Source organism: Emys orbicularis, chromosome 17, assembly GCF_028017835.1.
Source record: "Emys orbicularis isolate rEmyOrb1 chromosome 17, rEmyOrb1.hap1, whole genome shotgun sequence".
NCBI classification, from domain to species: Eukaryota; Metazoa; Chordata; order Testudines; family Emydidae; genus Emys; species Emys orbicularis.
In genome coordinates, this window is record NC_088699.1 from 13,173,546 (window position 1) to 13,197,832 (window position 24,287).

The window sequence follows — 24,287 nt, forward strand, 5'->3', positions numbered from 1 at the left end:
CTCATTCATAGCACCCGGCACAGTCAGATTTCTGGGGGATCCCATGAGCAGAACTGTGCCTTCCTGCAGCACTCCCAGCTCCCCATCCAGGGAGTTAATAGGCCCACTACCGCCCCTTTTCACAGCAGCTTCCCACGCTTCCCTCTGTGAGGAGGTCAGGTAGGCCAGATCAGTTGCCCATGATTTCAAGCCCAGTCCAAGTAGATTTTCCCCTCCTCCATGCTTTCAGGAACAGTTTTAGTCAATGGATCTCTTTTAAACAATAAGCTCATGTTCAACTTCCAAACACTGCAAGCCAGGTGAGCAGTTCCAACTGAAGGCATTAATCTCATTTACACGGAGGCCCCCTTACATAGCTCTGGCACTACAGAGGGGCTTAAAGTGGGTTTAAGTGTCATTTCCACTCATTTTAATGCAAGGCCCCTTTACACGAGGAAAGGCGTAAAGGGGCTTGTGTGTAAAACAAGGAATTTACTAATGGGGATATTGATAAGATCGTTGGGCTTTTTTTAAAAAGCAATTAGCACAACAATCTATCATCATTTGCAGCTGAAAGCGCTACAAAAGAGCAATTCAATTTGAACACACGCCATATCTCAGAGCCTTATGCAAAATTAACAGGAAAAATTCTATTTACCCGTCTGATTAAAGGGTTCCATTCAATTCAATGGCTCAGAAAAGGTCTACTCCCTCCCAGAGCATTAGCAGATTGGCAGGCAGGCAAAGTTAGGCAATAGCATCAAATTTCAGTTTAATCCCTATCCTGGAAGAATGCCTGGACAATATAACAAACCGTCAAAAGGTTCAAAGCTCCCTGCTTTCTATTCTATCTTGTTTTTTAAATTAAGTCATAAAAGGAGTCAGAGTTTGAAACCATAAACAGCAGTTGTATAGTTTACGCATTCCCCCACTCTGAACACCTTTTTGCTTCCTGTTCTGTAGCCGGACAAGGGAATTACTTCTCTTGGCAACTAATTCTCTATCCCCAAACACCAACCACAAAGCTGCTTCTCAGAAGAAGCAAGCAAGATCCCAGCACGCCCCAAACCAGACAGACGCACGCGCGTTTTATGGAAATTGAGCGAGATTTGTCCAGGTGCTGAGCTGAGCAAGGAAGCACCCAGATGAAGAGCAGTGAATGGAAAGAAACCAAGACACACAGATGAGCATTCACAAGAGAGCAGAGCTACCTTAGAATTTATTATCTGTCTAGCATCATGAGAACTGCAGGCACCTATAGATATGCAAACAGTAAGGACAGGGAAGTTTAAAGATGCTGTTCCTGGGAGATGTACGCACATGCTTAAAAACAACAAAGGAGTCCGGTGGCATTTTAAAGACTAACAGATTTATTTGGGCATAAGCTTTCATGGGTAAAAAACCCACTTCTTCAGATGCATGGAGTGAAAATTACAGATGCAGGCATTATGAAGAGATGCATGAAGAGAAGGGAGTTAGCTCAAGTGGAGAAACAGTGTTGACAGGACCAATTCAATCAGGGTGGATGTAGTCCACTCCGAATAATTGATAAAGAGGTGTCAATTCCAGGAGAGGGAAAGTTGCTTTTGTAGTGAGCCAGCCACTCCCAGTCCCTATTCAAGCCCAAATTAATAACATTAAATTTGCAAATGAATTTTAGTTCTGCAGTTTCTCTTAGAAGTCTGTTTCTGAAGTTTTTTTGTTGAAGGATGGCTACTTTTAAATCTGTTATAGAATGTCCAGGAAGATTGAATTGTTCTCCTACTGGCTTTTGTATGTTACCATTCCTGATGTCCAATTTGTGTCCATTTATTCTTTTATGTAGAGACTGTCCGGTTTGGCCAATGTACATGGCAGAGGAGCATTACTGGCACATGATGGCATATATCACATTGGTAGATGTGCAGGTGAATGAGCCCCTGATGGTGTGGCTGATGTGGTGTGGTGTGTAGTTGCTGGTTGCCTACTCCATCCCATATCTACTCTAGCGACACCATCAGAGGACCCAACCACATCAGCCACACCATCGGGGGTTCATTCACCTGCACATCTAATTTGGGCTTGAATAGGGACTGGGAATGGCTGGCTCACTACAAAAGCAACTTTCCCTCTCCTGGAATTGACACCTCCTCATCAATTATTGGGAGTGGACTACATCCACCCTGATTGAATTGGCCCTGTCAACACTGGTTCTCCACTTGTGAGGTAACTCCTTTCTCTTCATGTGTCATTATATAATGCCTGCATCTGTCATTTTCACTCCATGCATCTGAAGAAGTGGGTTTTTTACCCACAAAAGCTTATGCCCAAATAAATCTGTTAGTCTTTAAGGTGCTCCCGGACTCCTCGTTGTTTTTGTGCATACAGACTAACACGGCTACCCCCTGATACTTGGCACATGCTTAACTTCATCGATTCAACTTCAAGGATGTGTGAAGTTCTGCCCATGAGTAAGGCTTTGTCTACATTACCACTTTTGTCAGTAAAACTTTTGTCCGTCAGGGGTGTGAAAAAAAAAAATACACACCCCTGATGGACAAAAGTGGTGACATGGACAGTGCTACGTAGCCTGCTGACACAGCTAACGCCGCTCGTTGGGGGTGGATTAATTATGCCAGCAGGAGAGTGCTCTTCCCACCGGCAAAGAGTGGCTACACGGGAGACCTTAGAGCAGCATAGCCTAAGTCGACACAGGATCAGGGCCTAACTGTGGTCAGGACACAGTCATTTTGCCAGGGAGAACAAAACAAAGCATGCGTGTGTGCACAAACACTGCCTTGCACCTTCACTGGCCATTTACCAACAAGAACTGGGCGGGAAACTGTGTTCCCATCCAGGGAGAATTTTCAAGATTTCAAAATGTTTTTTCCTGTCCCAAATCAGGGAGAGAATTTCAAAAAAATGTGCAAACCAAAAATATGGGGAGGGAAGGGGGAGACTTTGGCTCAATAATCAAAGTGTTTTGTTTCGATAAATGTTTCATTTTGATCTTTTCAAAGAAAGATTTTGTTTGATCTTAAATGAACTTAAAGTTCAAAATTAAAAGTCATTTTGAACCAAATTTCGTTTGTCGGAAAAAAAAAACCCAACCCAACATTTTTTCAGAAATGGGAAATGTATTGAAACAGACCTTTCCTGGCAAACAGCTCTGGTTTTGACACACTAGCATGTCACAATAACAAACCATTTCACTGAAAACTTCCCCAACCAGCTCCAGTGCCGGGTGAGTGCAGGGAAGATGCTACGGCTGGAGACAGTGGCAGGGGGAATTCCAATCGGATCGCATTTCAGACCTACTGTGCGCAGATGCAAGGATTCCACTCTTCTCCAATACTATTCTGCATTGCCAACCTCAAGCACCCAGAAATCATGAATCAGCCCCACACAAATCAGGAGGTTAGCTTAAAAATCATAAGCTTCTTTAAAAAAGTAAATTGGGCAGGGGGATGGATGGAAGAGGGGGTTATTTACCTTCTGGCTTTTGAGCCACTGAGGTGCACTCAGGTCCCGTTTTCGAACTTTTCTTACCATCTAGGAGGGTTAGAAACTTTCTGAGTGAAGGAAAGCCGAGAGTCGCACATTCACACCAAAACACCAAATATTGCAGGTTTCCCAAGTTGGCAACACTGTCCTGTATGGCGCTTTTCAAGCACTAAGCGATAATGAATGTAAGCACTCTTCAGACTCATGCTACACTGAAGAAGAGAGTGTGAGTGACTTGTCTAAGGCCACCGATAGAGATGTGCAGATGTCACAACCTGAAGCTCTCCTAGTCTCCTATGCTCAGACTGCACCACTTCCCCATTCTCCAGTCACATATACTTCCCCTGCACCCACATTCCTGTCTGAACAGAGACTTTACTGTCAACCCTCCTAACATTCACATTCTGCATTTGCAAAAACTACCAGCTGGTATTCGGGGGCTTTAAGAGGTTTTTCTATTAACTCTGCTAATGAAACGACTTAACAGCAACTTTATTATAGAGGAAGGTACTTCCAATTCTAAATCCCAACAATCATTCTCAGGATCACATGCCCTTCAGCTACAGACTGAACTTTGCAAACCGTTAGGAATTAAATAAGTAGAGATCTCCCTCATTCTCTCATATTCTCTCTCTCTCTCTCACACACACACACCCACACACACACACACACCCTTCAGTGACCTCCATGCAGCAATCTCCAGCCTGGAAATACTTCTGCCCACATGTAAATGGGTGTCACTTCCACAGCCAGCGAGGGCATGCACACCTGTGGGTTCTATACTGTTATTTGACCACAGAAAACTAAACAGACAAAGGGGAGGGGGTGTGGGGGAGAACTAGGGTGATGCTTTGTGTTTTTTATTGAAACAGTTGTTCTGACTTTAAATTATCCAAACCGCTTAAAAGCAGCCCTTCAGTGACACTGCATCAGCCTTGGGCAGATGCGTCTCGTTTTAGGACCCCGCTCCAAAGACGGTTACTAAATCCAAGCATTCATTGCATTCATTCCAACAACACTGCACTTCTAGAGCATGTCCCATCCAGAGAGCTTTAAGGAACTCATCCTCACAGCATCCCGCAGGCAGTGAAGTAATATTACCCCCCCGTCACCCGAAGCACATAGGTGCAAAGGGACTTGCCCAAAGTCACAAAAGTATGTGGCAGAGCTGGGAATTAAAGCCAGGTTTCCTTACTCCCTGTCTTAGCCTTTAACCACACTAGCATCCTTCCTTTTCCATTGTACCGTCCTCAGCCATAACACAAGGACCTTGCCTCAGCCCTTTCTTTACTCCGAGGGGATTTGTTTGTTTAAATCCGCTGGCTTATATTTCACAAGGCACCTCCACTCCTGAGTACGACGGGGTGTGCTTTGAAATCACACCCTAGGTGCAGGGGAGACCTCCCTTCAAACCGGTCTTTATTCCGATGGCGTTCGCTCAAGTCATGCGAGGAACTAGAACGGTGGGTGTACGGGAGGCGTGGCCATTCGACAGAGGATATTACAACAGCAGAGTCCGCTGGGGCACTACGCTGTTTTCTTTTAAACGCCACTGATAAGTGCCACCTGTTTGGTTGCAGCACAGCCAGGTCAACCACAGTGGAAACAGGATGCCCTTATACGATAAGCCCCACAGAACTTTTGAGTAATGGCATCGAGCCCTGTGAGAACACTCCTGTAAGCCATAGGGTTAGAGGCACTACTGTAGACTATGGGAATATTTTTCTTTGAACTAAGGGCGAGCCAAAGGCATTATCCCTGACCAAGTCTTGGGGTTCAAGCACCAAATTGGCAGTCAGCAGAGGTGGGTTTGGTTCCTGACTCTGCCACATGCTCACTGTAGGACCTTGGCCAAGTCCATTTGCCTCAGTTTCCCCATCTGCAAAATAGAAAGAATGATTTATACCCATTTCATTGAAGTTTGCAAAATGCTGCAAGATCTGCAGGTAGACAGCACCCTAGAAGGACAGAACATTGTTGCTCAAGAACTCAATCTTCAGGAAGTGAATGGGATACGGTCACATTTTAAACCACGAGGAATGTGTTCTCCCTCGTATTCCCAAATGGCTGATCCATTTCCCCCCCCCCTTCCTCTTTTGTGGCAACTTTCCAAAAGAAAAAAACCCTGACAGACAGATCTCCAACCTCCCCTTCTACCTGCCTCACTGGTAAATGTTTCAGAAACACACAACCATCTCCAAAAAAGAGGTCAGAATGGAAAAACTTAGGCAACGTCCGCTGTTGTGGTTTCAGATACTCCCTCTGCATCACTACGGTTTCCTGCCATGCTTTCCATCACCTCTTGGTATAGCTCATCTACACGATGCCCACTTGATGAGCTGTTGCCAGTTTACTAGATACGTAACAGTTTGGGCCAAATTTTGTCACCAGTTACATTTGTGTATCACCAGGGATCTCAACACTGGTACAGCTCCGCTAGGGACCAGTCAAACCCTCGTGAAAGTCATCGGGGAGCTTTTCCCATGACTTCAAAATGGGAGTTGGAACAGGCCCATCGCAAGAGGAAAGTGTGGCCCCTGCTTAGTACAACACTCATACAGTGGTAAGTGCTAATGTGTGTCAGGAACAGGTGTTTCCTTCTTGATGAGACGTCTGCCTTCACCAATAAGGCAATGAAGTGCCACCAAGCCGATCCTAAAGTTCTCCTGCTTTGGACACGCTGAAGATAGGCTGAGAAAAGATTCTTAAGCAAACCTATTTTGTTATCCATACAGGAATCTCATTGTTCCCTCAAAAGATCTATCTGTCCTGGGGGGAGGGAGGGAGAGCGAGAGAAATGCTGAAGCATCAGAAAGTAATTAATTACCTGCCAGGCCCATGAGTAGGCTTAGTATAAACATCGCTGGAGAGAAGAACTAATGCTACTCAAGCTGGAAATCACACACCCGGCTAGGGTGACCAGAAGTCCCTGTTTTATAGGGATGGTCCCGATATTTGGGGCTTTTTCTTCTATAGGCGCCTATTACCCCCCTGATTTTTCACACTTGCTGTCTGGTCAACCTACCCCCAGCTTCAAGTGCAGCTGTAACCTAAGGGAATTTGGCACCTAAAATCCCGTTAAACTTCCTTTGAAAAGCCCAGCCAGAAACCTTACCTGCTTGGGGTAGACACTGACGGTCCCTGCATGACAGTAAGATTTGCCCCAAGTCTCCCAGTCAACATAACCCACCCTTCCACCCTTTGTCATGCATGTGCATTTTGGCTGCTGTCCTCCACCCCAGAAGTGGCTACATTTCAGTGGTGTTGGTCTGTAGAGCCCTTGGGGACCCATTAGGCCCTGTATTACGTGGGATATTATCGAGCTGAAGCCTGGGGAAATATGCGGTGTTTAAAATACGCTGTCACTTCCCGGTTCCAGCCCAGCTCAGACTCCCCTGCGCAGACACCATCTGGCTGGAGACTTCAAAGGAGCAGCAGCCGCCACTTCCAAACTGAAGAGGTCGAATTCTGAAGGCAATTCCCACAGGCGACGGCACCGCGGGGGAGTTCGCTTGGCAAACCAGCCGGCACACACCCACGCACCAAAGGGACAGGGAGCCTCAGTCTCGGGAAGGTATTTCCTTTTGAAACAACCCCACAAAACTCCCCAAAAGGCCAGCCTGCCCCTGAGGCCCATTACACTAGCATAGGTTATGCTGACACGCAGCTTCGCATTGGCAACTCTACAGGTATGGGCACACATGCCTTCCCTAGGCACGGAGGACACTGCCCAGTCCTGCTCAGGCTACAGCAATGTGCACACTTTTAGGATGATCACAGTGTCCTCAACCATGCCAGCTGGAGCACCCTCATCTGCTGCTGTTCCTCCCATGAGGAGCCCTGTCAGTATCGCGGGTAGCAGACACGGGTAGTCAATGGTAGCAGACATAGATCCGTGCCGGGCAGTTAGCCAACCAGAGGAAGAAAGGAATCTCACTAATCCTTCCCAGCCAGCCAGCTATAATCCACCTGGATCAGCCGCGTGTGACCCTCACCTCCCCCTCTTGTTCCCCCACTCACAGCTAAAAAAAAAAACAGTATAGATTTATACAGTAGCAGCAGGCTCAGTTTTCTAAGTTCATTCGCTCAGACACCACTAAGGCACGATGGGCCCATCTCCCTGCTCGGTCCCACCGAGGAAGGGGAACAGCAGGAAGTTCTACACGCTGAGAAAAGGAAGAGGCAGAAGAGCAGGAGCACAGAGCGATACAAACGAGAGCAGATCTTCAGAAGGTGGAAAGAGAGATTAAAGGGCCACCAGCTCCGCATGATAGATGACACACCACTGTCAGATGTGGCCTCGTTAACATTCGTTTGCTGGCAAACTTTTCCAGTGTAAAAAAAGCGGGGGGGGGGGGCTTCTGATGGTTTTGTCATTCCAATGCACCACGGGAAGCCAATTCCTGGTCTCAAACTTACAGCGCTGAACTTGGGTGTAAGTCATACTGCCCACTTTCTTCCCACAGCCCCATTCTGCACACAGAGCAGATGTCTGGCCTCAGCCAGCCTTCCCCATTCATCTATAGGAGGTTCTCGCATGTCCCCGTCGGCACTGATGAGGACGTTTGAGCAGTGCCCTCTTGAAGACACACACCAGGCCCGCAGGGAGACGCGGCCCGGACAGTCTTGGACCCTGCCTGTTGCTTTTCCCTGTCCGCACAGAAAGACGGGCAGCTCGCGCGTGGCAGAAAGGATGCTGCATATGAAAAGTCGCACTTGGGCCGCCCTCACGGGCCAAACGCAGCCCACAGAGCTTGGTAGCGTAGCCCACAGCCCCTCTCCATTTAGCACCAAGCTGCAGCCCATGCAGATTGCGGTTGCTGGCGTGCAGCGTTCCAAGATCAGGATGCAGCAGGACAGGATTGCACCAGTAGGGTCAATTTTTTGCAAATTAGCTGCAGGCTTTGGGCATCTAGCAAACTGCCAGAGGGGACCCCAATCCACTCAAGCATTTGAGCACTTTCAGTTGCTTAAAGTCTATGTATTTAAATGCTCTGGTGAATAGGAACGCTTACCTATTCAGCCAGAGATCCCTATTCCGCAAAGCAGTGAAGCCTTTTAATTAACTTTAGTCACATGCTTCAATGCCATTGACGCCAATGAGATTGATGCACATGGTTAAGGGCTGTGTCAAATCGAGGCTGCAAAGAGGGTGAAGTTTGCTGGCAGAGTCTCTAAAGTTATCCCAGAGACTTTGTAATTGTAAAATGCATGTTGTAATAGCCAGGTTCAAACTAGTGTTACACGTCACTTGCCGCTGGACAATGCGAGTTGCATGACTCACTGTGATTTACTTCTGCTCCTTGTACATCAGTGTCCGGGAGTACCTTGCATTGGAACCGCAGTGCACTTAGGGAAATACATTATCTCAGACCCACTCCTAAACATAGGCACCGACTCCATGGGTGCTCCGGGGCTGGAGCGCCCACGGGGAAAAATTGGTGGGTGCTCAGCACCCACCGGCAGCTAAGCTCCCCACCCCAGCTCACCTCACCTCCGCCTCCTCCCCTGAGCACGCCGCATCCCGCTGTTTCACGGCGTAACAAGCTGTGGGAGGGATGGGGGAGGAGCGGGAATGCGGCATGCTCAGGGGAGGAGGTGGGGCCGGGGCGGGGATTTGGGGAAGGAGTCCAATAGGGGCAGGGAGGGAGATGGAATGGGGGCGGGGCCAGGGGTCGAGCACCCACCGATGCCAGCAGAAGTTGGTGCCTATGCCGTAACAAGCTGTGGGAGGGATGGGGGAGGAGCGGGAATGCGGCATGCTCAGGGGAGGAGGTGGGGCCAGGACGGGGATTTGGGGAAGGAGTCCAATAGGGGCAGGGAGGGAGCGGAGACTTTGGGGAAGGAGTTGGAATGGGGGCGGGGCGGGGGTGGAGTCGGGGCGGGGCCAGGGGTCGAGCACCCACCGATGCCAGCAGAAGTTGGTGCCTATGCTCCTAAATACATGTGATTGATTTGATGCACGGAAATAAAACATAAAGCACTTCCTGCGTGACCAGATTACCTCAACCTACAAGGCTCCATTAAGTACACAGAGTAACCGAGAGGGTTTAAATTGCACATTCACAGTGACTGCTCCCAAAAAAAAATTTCCGACATACCACCACCATCTAGTTTGGAATGTTATGGGATTCTGTCCAGCAAATGTGTTATTTGCAGCTCATAAGAACTTGCACTTACATACAGCCGTTTTCATCCCCCCCCCTCAAAGCACTTTTCAAACATAATGAATTAAGTTTCCTAAGAACTCTGTGAAAGTTATATAAACCGGGGCCAAGAGATGATGAGCAATTCACCCAAGGCCAGAAAGTAAGTCAGTGGCAAAGCTGACACTAAAGAACTCAGGAGTTCTGGTTCCCAGTTACATGTTCTAACCACTAGATACTTCTCTCTCACACACAAATATCTTTCCAAACCAAAGCGCACATACCAGTTCCAATGCTGCAAGGAATAAGATCCAACCTTTAAGGGTCAGATTGCGTCTTCCTCGGGTCTCAAACAACTGTCACGGGAAAGAAACAGACAGCCCAGGATCCCCTGACAATTGAAAGGTGACCAACCAAATAGTAAACTGCTACTTAAGAACAGTAGAGAGCCAATACCACCCCTTTCTCTTGAAAGGAGTTTTAGAAGCAATACTTATCCTCTTAAGGAAGATGGTCACCTCAACACTATCACAACACACTGTTCTCTCATTATATCTCAAGCTGGGTGGATAGAAATCAAGTTGGGGGGGGGGGGGGTTGAAGGGGGAGGAAATCTGATTTTTTTTTAGTTTATTTCAATTATAACAGTAATTTAAATTATAAGTTTTTCTTTTTAAAAATAAACCTGTTTAAAATTAAATCTGAATTTAATACAAAATATATTAAGGCCTAAAAACTTAGTGTAGTCTCTTAAAACATTTACATAAAAATAAATATGCTGAATCCATGGGTCTCTAGCAAAACCATTGAGTTAGAATTAAAGTCTGCTTTTCTATATGAAGAAAGAGTCAGGGGAAAAACCATTTAAGTGTTGAAGTCAAACTCTATAAATATGGCACAATAGATCAGTCTAAATAACTTAGACGGTCTCATTTTCAAGAGACAGGTGCGTAGGAATTTACGCTCTAGTCACTTTCATTTAGGCATATTTGAAAATTTTCCAAGGCTGACCTGAAATAATCAGTTTAATTCCCTGACCACAGTTAATCCCTCCATTTAGTTGAAAATGTGAAACATGTTTTGATACATTTATGTATCAAAACATGTAATGTTGTTTTGTTTAATGAACATAAGCTTTATATGCTTTTTGTTTGTTTAATTAAATCCCAGTTACCAAACTAATGCTGCTTGACACTTCATTCACTATTTTCTAACATACTAAAAACAAACATTAATAAGAATCTGAAACTATTAAGCCATATCATTGCTTAAATAAACGTGGTTATATAATGTACCCTCCTAAATAGCAAAAAGATGCACCAAATCTAGTGTAAAGACTCTATTTAGTTGTAAATCATGTTGTAATGGTTATCTCAACCAATGAGAATGCACCTTTCTTTTAAAAGTAACTGCAGTACGAATGGGAAAGTTGAATAAAATCGATGATTTAAATCACCTTGATCCATCCCCCTGGCACAAGGCTATTTCTCGATATACAGCTATGGTTCGCTGGCTTCAAACCTTTACATTCTGCTCCAAACCCTCTTTAATAACCGACGCCGCATTAGAAAGGGCAAAATTATTGGCTGGCAATCCGAGCTGAGAGAAAGCGCTTGATGCACAGATCCCACAGACCTGGGATTAATAACAGCCATTTGCCCACATCTCTTATAGTTAATCAAGTTCATTAATTAGAGAGAGCGCAACAAAGAATCGCTTTTTAATTTCACTGACCGTCCCCGTGCTCTGCTGTTATAGCAAAGAGTAAACACGAATCCCCAGTGTGCCTTTTCTACACCATCCATTTATTTTTAATTACGCCCCGCCATGCCTCTCCTGTAATTAAGATACGAATAAACTTAATTTAATAAACTGGCACCCCAAAGTGCACATGACACCCCATCAGAATGAATAGGCAGGTAAGTGACTGGCCCCGTCCTGCTAAGCAGCCCGGGGCAGCACAGAAGGTGCTCAACTCCCACTGACACACACACCCCCAGGGCTGTGACTGCTGCCTCAGTGAGCACTGACGGCCCTCAGCACCTTGCAGGATCCAGCCCTATAAACATCAATATCAAGCCCCCTCCTAAGCGTACGGCAGGTGGGGTCTGACATAGGCCCTCAGGTCTGTTCACACAACTGCACAGACTGTGATGGAAACTTGTCATCGTGCTACTGCCCCCTCCTCGTGGCTGGGCAGAGTGCTGCAGCCGATCTGCCTCGGTTTCCCTGGCAGGGTTTCCAGCCCACTCTGACGGCTTACGGCTCAACACTCTGGCCAGGTTACTATAATGCACCCTCCGCGCCCCACTTCCCAAGTCACGGTTCCAAAAACAAATCCCAAATAAAAGGAGTTAGTATCCCTGTCGGGCTTAAGTCTCAGCCCTTTGGCGGTTGTGTGTCCATCCTTAGGGCTCGGCTCTGAGACCCCACCCAACCGTAACCTGGCTTTACTGCCCCTGGCAGGTCCCTGACAGCCCCAGACAACCCCGTCAGACCTGCCTTCCTGCAGGGAGCTATGACTGGCCATCGTCCTACGCAGCGCCTGGCTCCAGCCAGGTTTCTCTCCCCAAGCTAGAGCAGCTGGTCTGCTCTCCTTCCTGACCAGCCGCACCTGAGCAAGCTCATGTCTTTCCAGCCCCTTCCCAGAGGCCTGACTCCCGCTACAGGTGTAGCGCTGGGTGTTGGCCCTTTCCAGCCCACGCAGGGTTTGCATGCCCCATCCCAGAGCTTTCCGCTGGTAGCTCAGGGCAGGATATGGCTCTGAGCATTAGGGATGGGGAGACAAGAATGGACAATTGTGCACGGACCCTTCCCCTCCGCCAGCACCTTCCACTAGAGAAGGGCCTGACCGTAAACCCAAACCCCCAAGCCGGAGGAAGTTCTGATCCTGATCCAGGTTTCATGGCTGGATACTGCTCTTCACGCTGGCCTGGGCCAAACCCCAGCACCTCCCCCGGCTTCTACGGGGTGTATCAGAGGCTGCGGTTTAGACCCACCTCTAGCACAAACCCAAAGGCAACGAGCAGGGAGATGTCAAGGGAAAGTTCCATGCTGCAGGCCTTCCACAGCTAGGCCCTGGGCGCCTAGACCATGCAGGGCCCCTACAGCCACCACCCTTCCACGCCCTATACCATGCAAGATCACCCTACCCAACCCCCACACCCTACTATATCATGGAAGAGCCCCATGGCCAGGCCCCTACCATACAGGGCCCCTGTGCCCAACCACCATCCCCAGCCCCCCACCCTTCCCTGCCCCATACGATGCAAGGTCCCCATAAAAGGAAATATCCTGGCATCATTGTGGAAGCCTAGGATGCCCAAGGCATGCAGGAGATTACCGTAAATACTGTTACCGGAGTTCTTCAAATTATAGACAAGCATTATAGCTATTTCTGTACATTTCCATTCATCCTCAATTTGCTGGTCTCACTATCAAAAAAACAAAAGATGCCCCACGTGCAGCACCCACTGGGAGCCGCCATGCCGGATGCAGAGAGGAGATGCGGATTTCCAGGGAAGGGCACACTCAGAAGAAGAGAGCACAATGCTTCTTTTTAGGATGTTAGCTTTACAAGTGATGCTTCAGGCACGCTCTCGGACTCCAGGCAGTTGACGCTATTAACAGAGCAGAAGGAAACAGCAGCAGAAGAAGTTACCACCAGCTGAAAGAGTCCGTCGCAAAATTAGGCTGTCTGTGCAAACAGCCAATGCATGCTCTTTAAAGACGGCTGTAGGATTTGGAATGCAGTGGTAATGCCAAGCTGATTCTAAAGAGAGGAGACCACATACTGCATTTCCCCTGGGGAGCAACCTTGTAACAAGACACTCTAAGTGTACTCATTTGTCGTTTATTTTTTCCCCCAACTTGTTTGTAACGCTTGCTTCACTTCATAGCACTTAGCACTTGCAGAGCTCTTTACGTCGTTCGCAAACACTGACTGACTAAATCTTGCGGCAATCTATAAACGAGGTAAGCATCACTCCCACTGGAAAACTGGCACAGGCAGATTGTGTGATTTGCCCAAGGCATACAGCAAATCAGTGGCAGAGATGGGTATAAAATGCAGACATTCTGATGCTCAGTTTAGTAGGCCGTCCTGCCCCCCAGCTGGTGTTTGTTTTCCTGCTGCTGTCTACAATGCATAACTTTTCTAGGGATGCTGGCAACTATGGGAAGAACCCAATCCAAGTTCCAGGGCTCTCTCCAGGCAAAAAGCACTGCCTGTAAGCGGACATACACATAGGGCCGGATCCACAGTCAGTGGGTGTCCCTCCCTTGACTTTTGTAGGCTTTGGATCAGATATCCATAGGAAGCATGTACAGGAATCCTGCAGGTCAATTCAGCACACAAGCCTCATACAGAAAAGCATGGAGAACTGCAGCTACTAGCTCTGTCTTCTCCTTAGCACGCTGGGCCTGATCCAAAGCCCACAGGAAACAATGGAAAAATCTACCCGTGATCTCAATGGAGGTCTCTCACTGGGATTTTCAGTGGAGCCCAAAGGGGTTATGCACCCAGATCCCATTGAAATTCATTGGAATCTGAGCATCAACTCCCTTAGTCTTCTCTAAAAATCCCAAATGCTGTGTTATCATCCATTATTATATATTACTGTAGCATCTGGATGCCCCAACCAAGATCAAGACCCCTTTATGCCCAGTTCTTTACAAAGCACAGTGAGGAGATGGTCTCTGCCCCAAGGAGTTTGCCATCTAACGTGCCACCAAACTCAGTTCTCTCAGCCGAAGGAATCTCGCCCCCACATTCACTCTTCCAGACTAAGGCATCGTTGGAATTCAGCTCCCAGAGAAGCTTGCGATCATTCAGTTGCAATTCCCATCTTAAGAGTTAACCATGTTCTTTCTCTGCCACGTACCACGGGGTGAGAGCTCAGCGCTGGCACCAGACTGCCAAGACCCCTGAAAATTAAACTCTCTAAGCCACAGGAAATCAAGAGTTTGGTCAATGGGGCTCTTAAATTCTTAATTAGGTGGCAGGGAATAATGCTTGTGAATGGCAGGGAATAATCAAGTCTATTATAGTATCTAGGATGAAGTGTTCCCTATTATGACATATCAAGGTATATTTTATCTGAGCTCTTCTACAGAAACCCTCGTTTATAAAAGACTCATTAGACTGTAACAGGTTCCTTGCCTCCTCCAGCATTTTGAAAGGAATTTCTGGCTCCAGTGGATATGCAGTTTTTCCCCGGTCGTGGTGACAGGACACCCTGGCAGCAAGATTCATCATAAGGGCAACCACTGTTAAATGTCACATTTCACTCAGATTCTCCACCTCACTGATCCAGAGCAGGGAAAGGGGGGGTGGGGAGGGAAATCTCCCGCCCAAGCTAGGAGAACAGCTTCAGATCTCAGCTGCGAAGCAAGCAAGACTCAAGGGCTTTGGGCACTGGGTGACAGAAAACGTGGGAACAGTGCTCCGTGATGCTGCACAGACAGCAAGCCTTCTTAGGAGGAGAATTATTGCTTCCACCACCACTCATTTTGGGCCTGACCAATATCTACTGAAGTCAACAGGTGTCTACCCATTGACTTCAAAGGGCATTAGATCAAACTTTTTACGGCAAAGCTTTGACCTGGCCTATTTGGTGTTTTGGGGCAGCAATTTAGAACTTGATTCATTACCTCTTTCAAGCCACATTCCTCACCCAAAACCCTCACTGATCTTCACTGGGAGATCTGTGCAGACACCCAAAGTAGAATACACATGGCCTTTAATAATGGCGTTATTATATCACCTGTAGGAATGGGCACTATGGTTTGGGGAAGGGAGCGTTATCTAGAGGTGAAAACAAATAACAGGGGAGCATGGTAGGGAACATGAAAAAAAACAAACACCTTTCTTCTTACAGCATCTCCTCCATAGCTCTCAATGAAACTACTCCTAAGACAGCTACAAGTCACACAACCTGCCTTCTTGGCTTCAATGGGAAATGTCTCTCTGGCAGATGCCAGTGAAAGGGAAGGGGAAAATAACAGCAGGACAACGAAAAGAAAGGCAGAAAACAATGCAGAACAAGAGTAGAAAGGGTGCATTTTTACACAGAAGAACCTACACACACAACAATTCTAGGGAATAAGAGGAAGCTACTGCCATACAGAGAAAACCTGAGCAACTTTCCCTTAGGTGGCACTGATCACTCCCATTGCAAGGTACATCTTGTCTATGGGTCTTGCAGACCTCAAGAAACAAAGACCTTAGAAATAAATCTAGTCTGGTGTGGATAGATCTGTTTTCACTTTCACCTTGAAAACTGATTAACACATCACTTCCAAAAAACAAAAAGCCTCAAAAGTTCCCATAGCACTTTGATCTTTTATTGTCACCTGATACCTCAGGAAATTGTGACTCATAGTTTACAGAGCAATTTGTTTCCTTTTAAGAATTCCCCCAGACAGGGTCAGCCCCAATATGGCCTTTTACTTCTGAAGCCACTCTTCTTTCTGCTTTTGTTCCAGTGCCCTAGAGAAGTGGCTCTCAACCAGAGGTACCCCTGGGGGTTCGCAGAGGTCTTCCAGGGGATACATCAGCTCATCTAGATAGTTGCCTAATTTTACAAAAGGCTACATAAAAAGCACTAGCAAAGTCAGTACAAACTAAAATTTCATACAATGACTTGTTTATGCTGCTCTATATACTATACACTGAAATGTAAGTACAATATTTATATACCAATTGATTTATTTTATAATTCTATGGTCAAAATGAGAAAGTCAGCAATTGTTCAGTAATAGTGTGCTGTGCTACTTTTGTATTTTTAGGTCTGATTTTGTAAGCAGGTAGTTTTTAAGTGAGGTGAAACTTGGGGGTACCCAAGACAAATCAGACTCCTGAAAGGGGTACAGTAGTCTGAAAAGATTCAGAGCCAGTGCCCCAGAGGACAGAGAACATTGCTCTCTGCCTGTATTTTCACTTGCTCAAACCAACCTTTGACAGTATCATCTCTCAGTTAACACATGATTGGAACAGATTTTCAGTTGAGGGGCATTGGTTAAGATAGTATATTAATAATTCCCTGTTTTCACATAGCACCTTCCATCCTTAAAGATCCCAAGGTAATTTCTACAAGCCTTAATCAAATAGGAACTAAACTCCGTCTACTGGTATGTGGCAAAAGAGTAAGATATATATATGAAGCTGCCGATTCCTCGTGTTTTTTATATTGTAAAGAAAGAACTAAGAATCTTTGAGACAAAAGGCCGATAGGTCAAATTGCCCCAAGACTTGTGGGTGCTATAAAGCGTTATTTACAAATGAATTTTTTGAAAGTGAAATGGGAACATCTTATACCAGCCATTCTTATTTTGGACTCCAAAGCTATCGTTGGAAGCAATAAAAGAGAGAAAGATGCTTTCTGAAGGCTTCTATGTTGCACCAAGTTTCATTTGCAAATGAAACAACTGGGTGAAGTCCCAATGCATCTATAAGTTTTTGGACATAACGACCATGCAACAGTTACTGAGATTTCTGAACCCTTTCCCATAAAGTCCTGCGACAGAAACTAGACCTGGAAAAGCTGTGTTATAGATTACCCAGTCCATACCACTGACCAAGGAGAGATTGCTTCCCATTTATTAGCATTTTACTTCCCATTTATTAGCATTTAATCCTGCCTAGTTTTAAATGCTTTTCCAATACCTTGTTTGCCAAGAACTTGCTAGGATGATCTTTCCCATTTACACCCTTCCCACGGGACCCTATGCTGGACCCCAACCTTGTTTCCATCCTATGCTCCAACCTCCAGAGCCTCCTCACTCACCATTCGCAGGTGTTTCAGCAGTTCAGTTGCCTCGTCCTGTTTCCCTTGCTTCACTAGCAGCAGCATGTCCTGGATCATACTGATCCGCCGGTGGTAAGGGGGCAAGTTGCCACCACTCTTCCCAAACTTATCACTGGACTTCACCATGAAGGATGCTAGGAAGTCTCCCCGGTCCCTAGCTGGCATCTTCTTGCGGGAGCCTGGATTGTGTGGCTGGGGGCTCTCCCCTGCACCGGGAGGCTGGCATCCTTTGGTGTGCTTGGTGCCCATGGTATAGCCAAGCCACCAGGAGCCTCATCCGAAACGCCTCCCCCAGGCTTCATGCAAAAGCGTTTGGTCTCGGTAGCCCCTGGCAGGAAGCGATGTGGCTGGGCAGTAGATCTCAGCGGCTCCAAGGCAGGGTGCCCTCTCTGTGCCCGCCTCAGTGGAAGTGCAGACCCCCAGCAGCCTGAGGGTCGCCCCACCGGGGAAGCAGAGCTGGAGGGCTTCGCTCACCAGTAAGAAATACAGCCGGCATCGTCCCTCATTGTTGCCAGCGGGGGGAAAAAAACAAAAAACAAAAAAAACCACAGGATTCGAAACAAAATCCAGGGAGCTTCTTACCAATGGCCCTGAGCTTCCCAGTGGCCGGGGTCAGGGGGCTGGCTCGCTGGCCCAGGGCTAATTGCAATAGGTAGTGGCTTCTCCCCCACGCCTCGCTCAGAAGCGGGAGGCTCTTCCCACAGAGAGTTGGGCAAAGCCAGCAGCCCCCCTGGCACGAACCAGCCAAAAGCCGCTTCCCCGGGATCCCCCTACCCGGGAAGATGCTGCAAGCTCCGGGCAGTGGATGGTGCTGCGGAGAGCGGTCAGCCCCCACCCATCCCGCCAGGCCCCCAGCACTGCCCGGGGCCACGGGGCTGGCTCAGTCCTCGCTCCCCATCGCGGCGGGGCCGGAGCAGCCGGGCGCCCGCTCTAGCCGCGGCAGCAACTTCGGGGGAACTGTTGCATGTCCCCGAACAAAGGCAGCGGGCGGCGGCGGCTCTCCCGAGCCAGCCCCGCTCCCTTCCCCGGCAGGAATCAATCCCGGGCACCCGCCGGGGCGCTGCAGGGGGCGGCCAGGCGGGGTCCCCGGCCCCCGCCCAGGGCAGGGCGCAGCTCGCTCGGGGACGGAGCCAGGCGGGGGGTGGGCGCTGCCCCGCACGCCGCCGGTAGGAGGGAGGGCTGGGCTGGGCTCGGCTTGGCTCGGCGCGCCGGGGCCGGGCTGCTGGAGGAAGCGGGATCCGGACGGGCGGCTCCTCGCTCCGGTCTCCCCCTGCTGCCCGGCTGGCTGCGCTGCAGCGGAGAGCGAGCGAGCGAGCGCCGAGCCCCGGCCCCGGGCTGCGCCCCGGGGAGGGCAGCGGGCGAGACCCGCTGCACCGGTGCCAGCCTGGCCCGGCCTCCCGCGGCCCCGGCCAGTCCGTGGAGAATCCCGCCCTGCCTGGGCCTCCTCCCAGCCCGGCCCCCCAGCGCTCACTGGTCCCCGAGACCCGGCAGCCGGAGCCCCCTGCACGTTGTGGAGGTTCCCCCGGGGCCCTGCTGGAACCGCTCCCCCCTTGAGCATCGGGTAGGTCCCGGTACAGGAGTTGTCCAGAACACAAGAACCAAGGGCCATCCAGCCCAGTATCCTGTCTGCCGACAGTGGCCAATGCCAGGTGCCCCAGAGGGAGCGAACCTAACAGGTAATGATCAAGTGATCTTTCTCCTGCCCAGGGCCGACGAGAGGGGGAAAGCCGGTACAAATTACCGGGGCCCGGTGGTCCAAAAGCGGGCTTGGTTTCCCTGGCTGTTTAGTTGGTCTGCCCTTGCCGGGGGGGCCGAAAAAATTTTCACCAGGGCCCAAACCCGCTCTCGGCAGCCCTGCTCCTGCCATCCATCTCCACCCTCTGACAAACAGAGACTAGGGACACCATTCCTTACCCATCCTGGCTAATAGCCCTTAATGGACTTAACCTCCATGAATTTATCCAGTTCTCTTTTAAACCCTGTTATAGAGACAGCAGGCTGCTCCCTGGAGGCGGGGCTGAGCAATCCAGGCAGGAGAGGCAGTTTCAGGTATTAAAACAAAGGGAATAAGAGCAGAAGAGAAGCAAAAGACAGCAGGCAGTGAATGGGATTTAATAAATATTATTCATATATCCAACGACACATCTACACTTTCCACACACAGACAGACATCTCCCTTCCCGAGCCTACCTGCCTGCCAGTTTCTATCGTTTATCCCACAAGGATCAGTTCTTGCTCTGGTCCTAGTGAGCATCTACCTGCACCCACTCGGGGAACCGGTCAGATAACATGGACTCGAGTGCCAGCACTACATCAGTGACACTGTTCTACCTCTCCTTCACCACCTGCAATCACACCATCACCACCACTCAGATGGCCCAGTGCTTGGACGAGATCAGCTCACGGCTGAAGGAGGGCTGAAGATGAACCCAGGCAAGAGAGAGGTAATGCTAATGGGCAGAGGAAAGTATTTTGAGGCGTGTGCAGCCACAGCCCAGTCACCTTTGACTGAAGGTTCACACCTACAATTGGTCAATTGAGTCAGTAAGTCCAGGAGGCTCCTGAATTCCTCGCTGATGCTGAGCTCTCAGCTAGCAGCATCTGTGTGTAATGCTTTCTACCATCTCCAGTTGGCTAGGAGACTCCGTCCCATCCTGGCAAATTATGACCTGGCCTCAGTTATTCATGTCTTCATCAGTTCTCGGCTGGACCGCAGCCATCCAATATACCTGGACATGGAGCCTTCAGCACTTTGGAAACTCCACGTAGTACAGAACACTGCAGAGTATCTACTCAGCTGCTCTGGCTCCCATGAGCACATCCAACCTGGCCTCCACTCAACTTTGGCTTCCCTTCAAATATCAAATGAAGTTCACAGTCTCCAGCCTTATCTTCAAGGGACTCAATGGCCTGGACCCAGGATCTCTAAAGACTAACTAAACCCCGGGATAAAGAGTGTGGTTGCCAACTTTGCTCCTCGGGCACAACGGAGCTCTCTACAAGAAGGGTAAGGCCGGTATGTGCAGGAGACAGAACTCCCTTGGAGGCCAGCCCAGGACAGTCAAATTAACTTTCCCAGGACCTAAGCACCATCACAAACCCCACCACCTTCCACTCCAAAGGCCAGATGCATTTCTTTGACCTTGCTTTCCCCACTGTAAACATACAGCAGTGTGTGTATATATTACTACAAAACAAAACACACTCCTCTGCACACATCTCTCTCCCTGGGAGGGTTAACTTCAACAGGACTCCATGTGGCCACAGGGGACCATACTGTCAGATCCACGTATGGGCTCGAAGTCTAAATCTGCCGGGACAATGCATTAAAAAAAAAAAAAAAAAAAAAAAATACTTTGTTGCTCTCTTTGACACCTGTAGTTTAGTTTTGAATTCTTTACAATAATTCAATCAGGCCATGCCTGGAAATGCATTGTAGTACAGTTTACTATGTCACTGTGATTTTTATAAAGCGAGACTTCACCGCCATATTTGCTATTAAATCTAGAGGTTGGGGAGAGGCAGCCAAATTTTTAATATGGATTGTAGAACATGTGGGCAAGTGACATAGGAACAAACGAGATTCTGCTCCCAACTTTTTCCGAGTCTCCTTTGGCCTAGAGAGTTCGATTCTAATCCTGCAAGCCACTATGTGCAAGCAGAGCCCTACAACGAGACTGTCTCCAAGGCAGGCTGTAGGAGTCTCCTTGCTATTCTAGAGCTGGTTCCTGCACCACTGTAGGCAATAGGAGCAGAGCCCCTGTACACAAAACTTGCCATTGTTGGATAGTTTTCCCATATGAACCAACTGAGCACAATTGTTTGTTTGTTGAGTGACAACAGTGCGCCCGGCCCTGTCAATACATAGCCTCTCTTTATAACACAAACTAGCAGCCAAGAGACTTCAGGTCAAAAATGCTCTGGCTTGACCCAGAGGATGGTCCCATTTCAGTGCACGTTCCTTACAGAAGGCCATAGAACCATTAGCTTCTTTCTCCACGGAAGATAAATCTATTGCAAATTGAGAAGTCAGCCAGCCAGCATCAGCTCATCACTCTGTAGAATATAGGAAATGAGAGGGAGAGAGGGGGGGGAAAAAAACCAACAACACTGAGGTTGAGATCCAGAGCTCCTCTGAACTACAGAATTTCAAATGAGAAGTCAAGAGCAGTGTGCTATGCATTATACGGAGAGGAGTCAGCAGGGCCGGGCAAGCCTTTTCCAGAGAGATGCTTTCGACTGGAGTAGAAATTAAAGTGTTCCCAACCAAAAAGAAATGGTACAGGCTCGGCTGCATTTCTTGTTAATTGAACTGCTGCTTGGTGACAAGGTCTTGCACTGATGGCCCAGGAGACCGATTAGCCACCAAACGGGTGCAGCCTGGCCTAGCTGCAACTCAAGCTTCCAGTGCCAACACGTTGCCTCAATCCTGAATCTGGAGGGACCAGACAACAGAACAATCAGGCCCAGAGAGCCTGCTACGTGCACAGGCCCAGATCCATGCCTGGTGTTTCACCACAAGCAGACAGTGCCCTGCCAGTGGGAGATCCTGTCACCACCACATCTTCCTCTATTCTGTCCTATGGGCAGACTCAGCCCTTTAAAGATCCAGTCTCTTTATAGGTTACTCTCTTGATGGTCATAACAAGCTAAACAAAGGATAGAGAAAGGCAAGACACCCAATGGGCCAGATTTTCACAGATCGATCCTGCAATTGCTAGGGTACATTGGCCACATGCATAACAAATATTCACTTAGTGTGTGGGGTATTTTCTATATACTCGAATTGTGCCCAAATGCGCACATGCAATTGAGAGTGCCTAACCATAAAAAAATATATATCTGGCTCGCTCTCTCTCTCATTGGGAGCCACGTATATCCTGCAGTCCTCAGCAGGCCTGATCTTTGTTTGTACCTGTCTGACTGATGATATATTCTGCTATTCACTGATTATACATCCTCAGCCAATGAGAGATTCTTCTTAGTACAGCTGACTGTATCCAGGTGTGCAAACTGCAAGCTAGTCAGCATTTCTGTAGAAGAGCTTTCTGGCTTGGTTAATGTGCCTCAGGAGATCTGGTGCTGGGGATTTGCTAGTTAGAAATGTCCAGGATTCAAAAAGAATTTAAAATTTTCAATACTGAGACTATGGAAGAAAACAGACTGGTTAGACTTTTGCCCAGCCCAAACTCTGGATCTGCCTCCCTCCATGTGTTGAGGAAGTTCAGATCCAGGTCTACACTCTGCAGCCAGTCTCTCTCTAACAAATGGAGCCAAAAATCCAGAATCTAAATTCCCTTGGTGTAGTGAGGCGGAGTGACCTCCCTCCGCATGGGAGGGTGAGGGACCATTACACTTGGACTTCAAGGACATTTGGATGCCAATGAGAATTTTGCAGGCCAAGATCCATTACTAGCTAGGAGACGACAGAATCTGGAGCCACAGCATGGAGCACTCTCAATGTTGGTCCACCCTGTAATGGGAATTCCAGACACCCAATTTCCCCATGCACAACAAGCTTTTCACATCCAAACCACCTGAAAAAGGATTGAAGTTAACTGGATTGGATTTTCTTTCCATCCCAGGAAGTTGCCAAGATGTCCAAAACTTGGAAACAACCTGAATTGAGAAGTCAGCAAGCCATCAGCTCATCACTCTGTAGAGTATAGGAAGTGAGGAGGGGAGAGAAAAAAAAATTAAAACTGAAGTTGAGATCCAGGGTGCCTCTAAAACTACAGAACTACCAAGTTCAGGAAAGCATCCAAGGTCACAGCGACTCAGCGGCAGAGCCAGGAATAGAACACAGGTGATGTGGATACTGTAGCAGACTATTCTGCTGACCAAAATCAGGTCTACGCTAGAAAAAAGGTTGGTGGCATAACATAGCTGTGCCGGCTATGTAAACGCTCCTGGAGCGGACCCAATTTATACCGGCAATAGCCCTTTTTTGCCAGAATAGCTGCATCTACACTTGGGTTTTTACCAGTATAAAAAAATACCACTAAGCAACATTACTATAAATCAGCAAAAGTTTTTAGTGCAGCCCCGGCCTTATTGTGTAACAATTTTGGGCAAGTCATTTCAATTCTCTGTGTTTCGTTTCACTGCCTGCAAAACGGGGAGAGTTGTTATTCACGTTTGTAAAGCACTCTGATTTGATCTCAAAGTATTCTTGAACCCATAACGCACAATATGCTCCTCATTATCCCATGACCAGAAGCAGCATCCTCTCCTTTCTTCACCTCGGAGGGGAGTTCACTGGGACCATGGGTTGTTCTGAGAACATCTCATTGGTTGCTTACTTACTGAGGCTTGCTATGTAGAAGACTTAATATTGACCATGCATGAGTGCGCCGAATACACCAGGTTACTTTTACACCTCAAGGAAGCAATGGGCTGTAATAAAAGTGGGTGTCAATTTTTGACATTGGCAAATGCTATTTAATGGTTGATTCTCATCAGAAGAATGAAAAGATTTCTTTTGTTTAGCACGGAGGATTTGTTCAATGCAAGGGGATTTACCACACTGGCGTAACTCACACTGGCGTTTCAAAGGGGCTGTGAGGAGAAACCCCTGTGCATCAGCCTACTGCCTTCTCTTTCTAGACAAAGTAGGGACTATTCCTCCTCTTCATACATGCTTAGGTTTAAAAATGTGTGTGTTGATTCTTGTCAAGAGATACATCCCCGAAGGGGTCGTCCATTGCTTTCCAGTCTCTCAGAGATCATGTAGATGCCGTCTTCTGCAATAGCACAAGTACCCACTGTCCCTGTCTTCCCACATTTCCCAAGCAAAACAAGTCCAAACTTGCACGCCCTGGAGGAATACAAAATTGCTTAAGCTGACGGAAGTGATAAATCTTCCCTTCAT

At 48.1% G+C, this 24,287-nt stretch overlaps 1 protein-coding gene across 1 annotated transcript in view; it reads right to left on the minus strand.

The window, feature by feature from the left end:
• Window positions 1–17,665, minus strand: part of LRRC75A (leucine rich repeat containing 75A) — a 188,426-nt gene extending 170,761 nt beyond the window's left edge. The window contains exon 1 of the mRNA XM_065418472.1: window positions 17,396–17,665. Coding sequence (XP_065274544.1) covers window positions 17,396–17,665 — 270 coding nt within the window. The remainder of the gene's footprint in view (window positions 1–17,395) is intronic.
• Window positions 17,666–24,287: the final 6,622 nt, after the last annotated feature.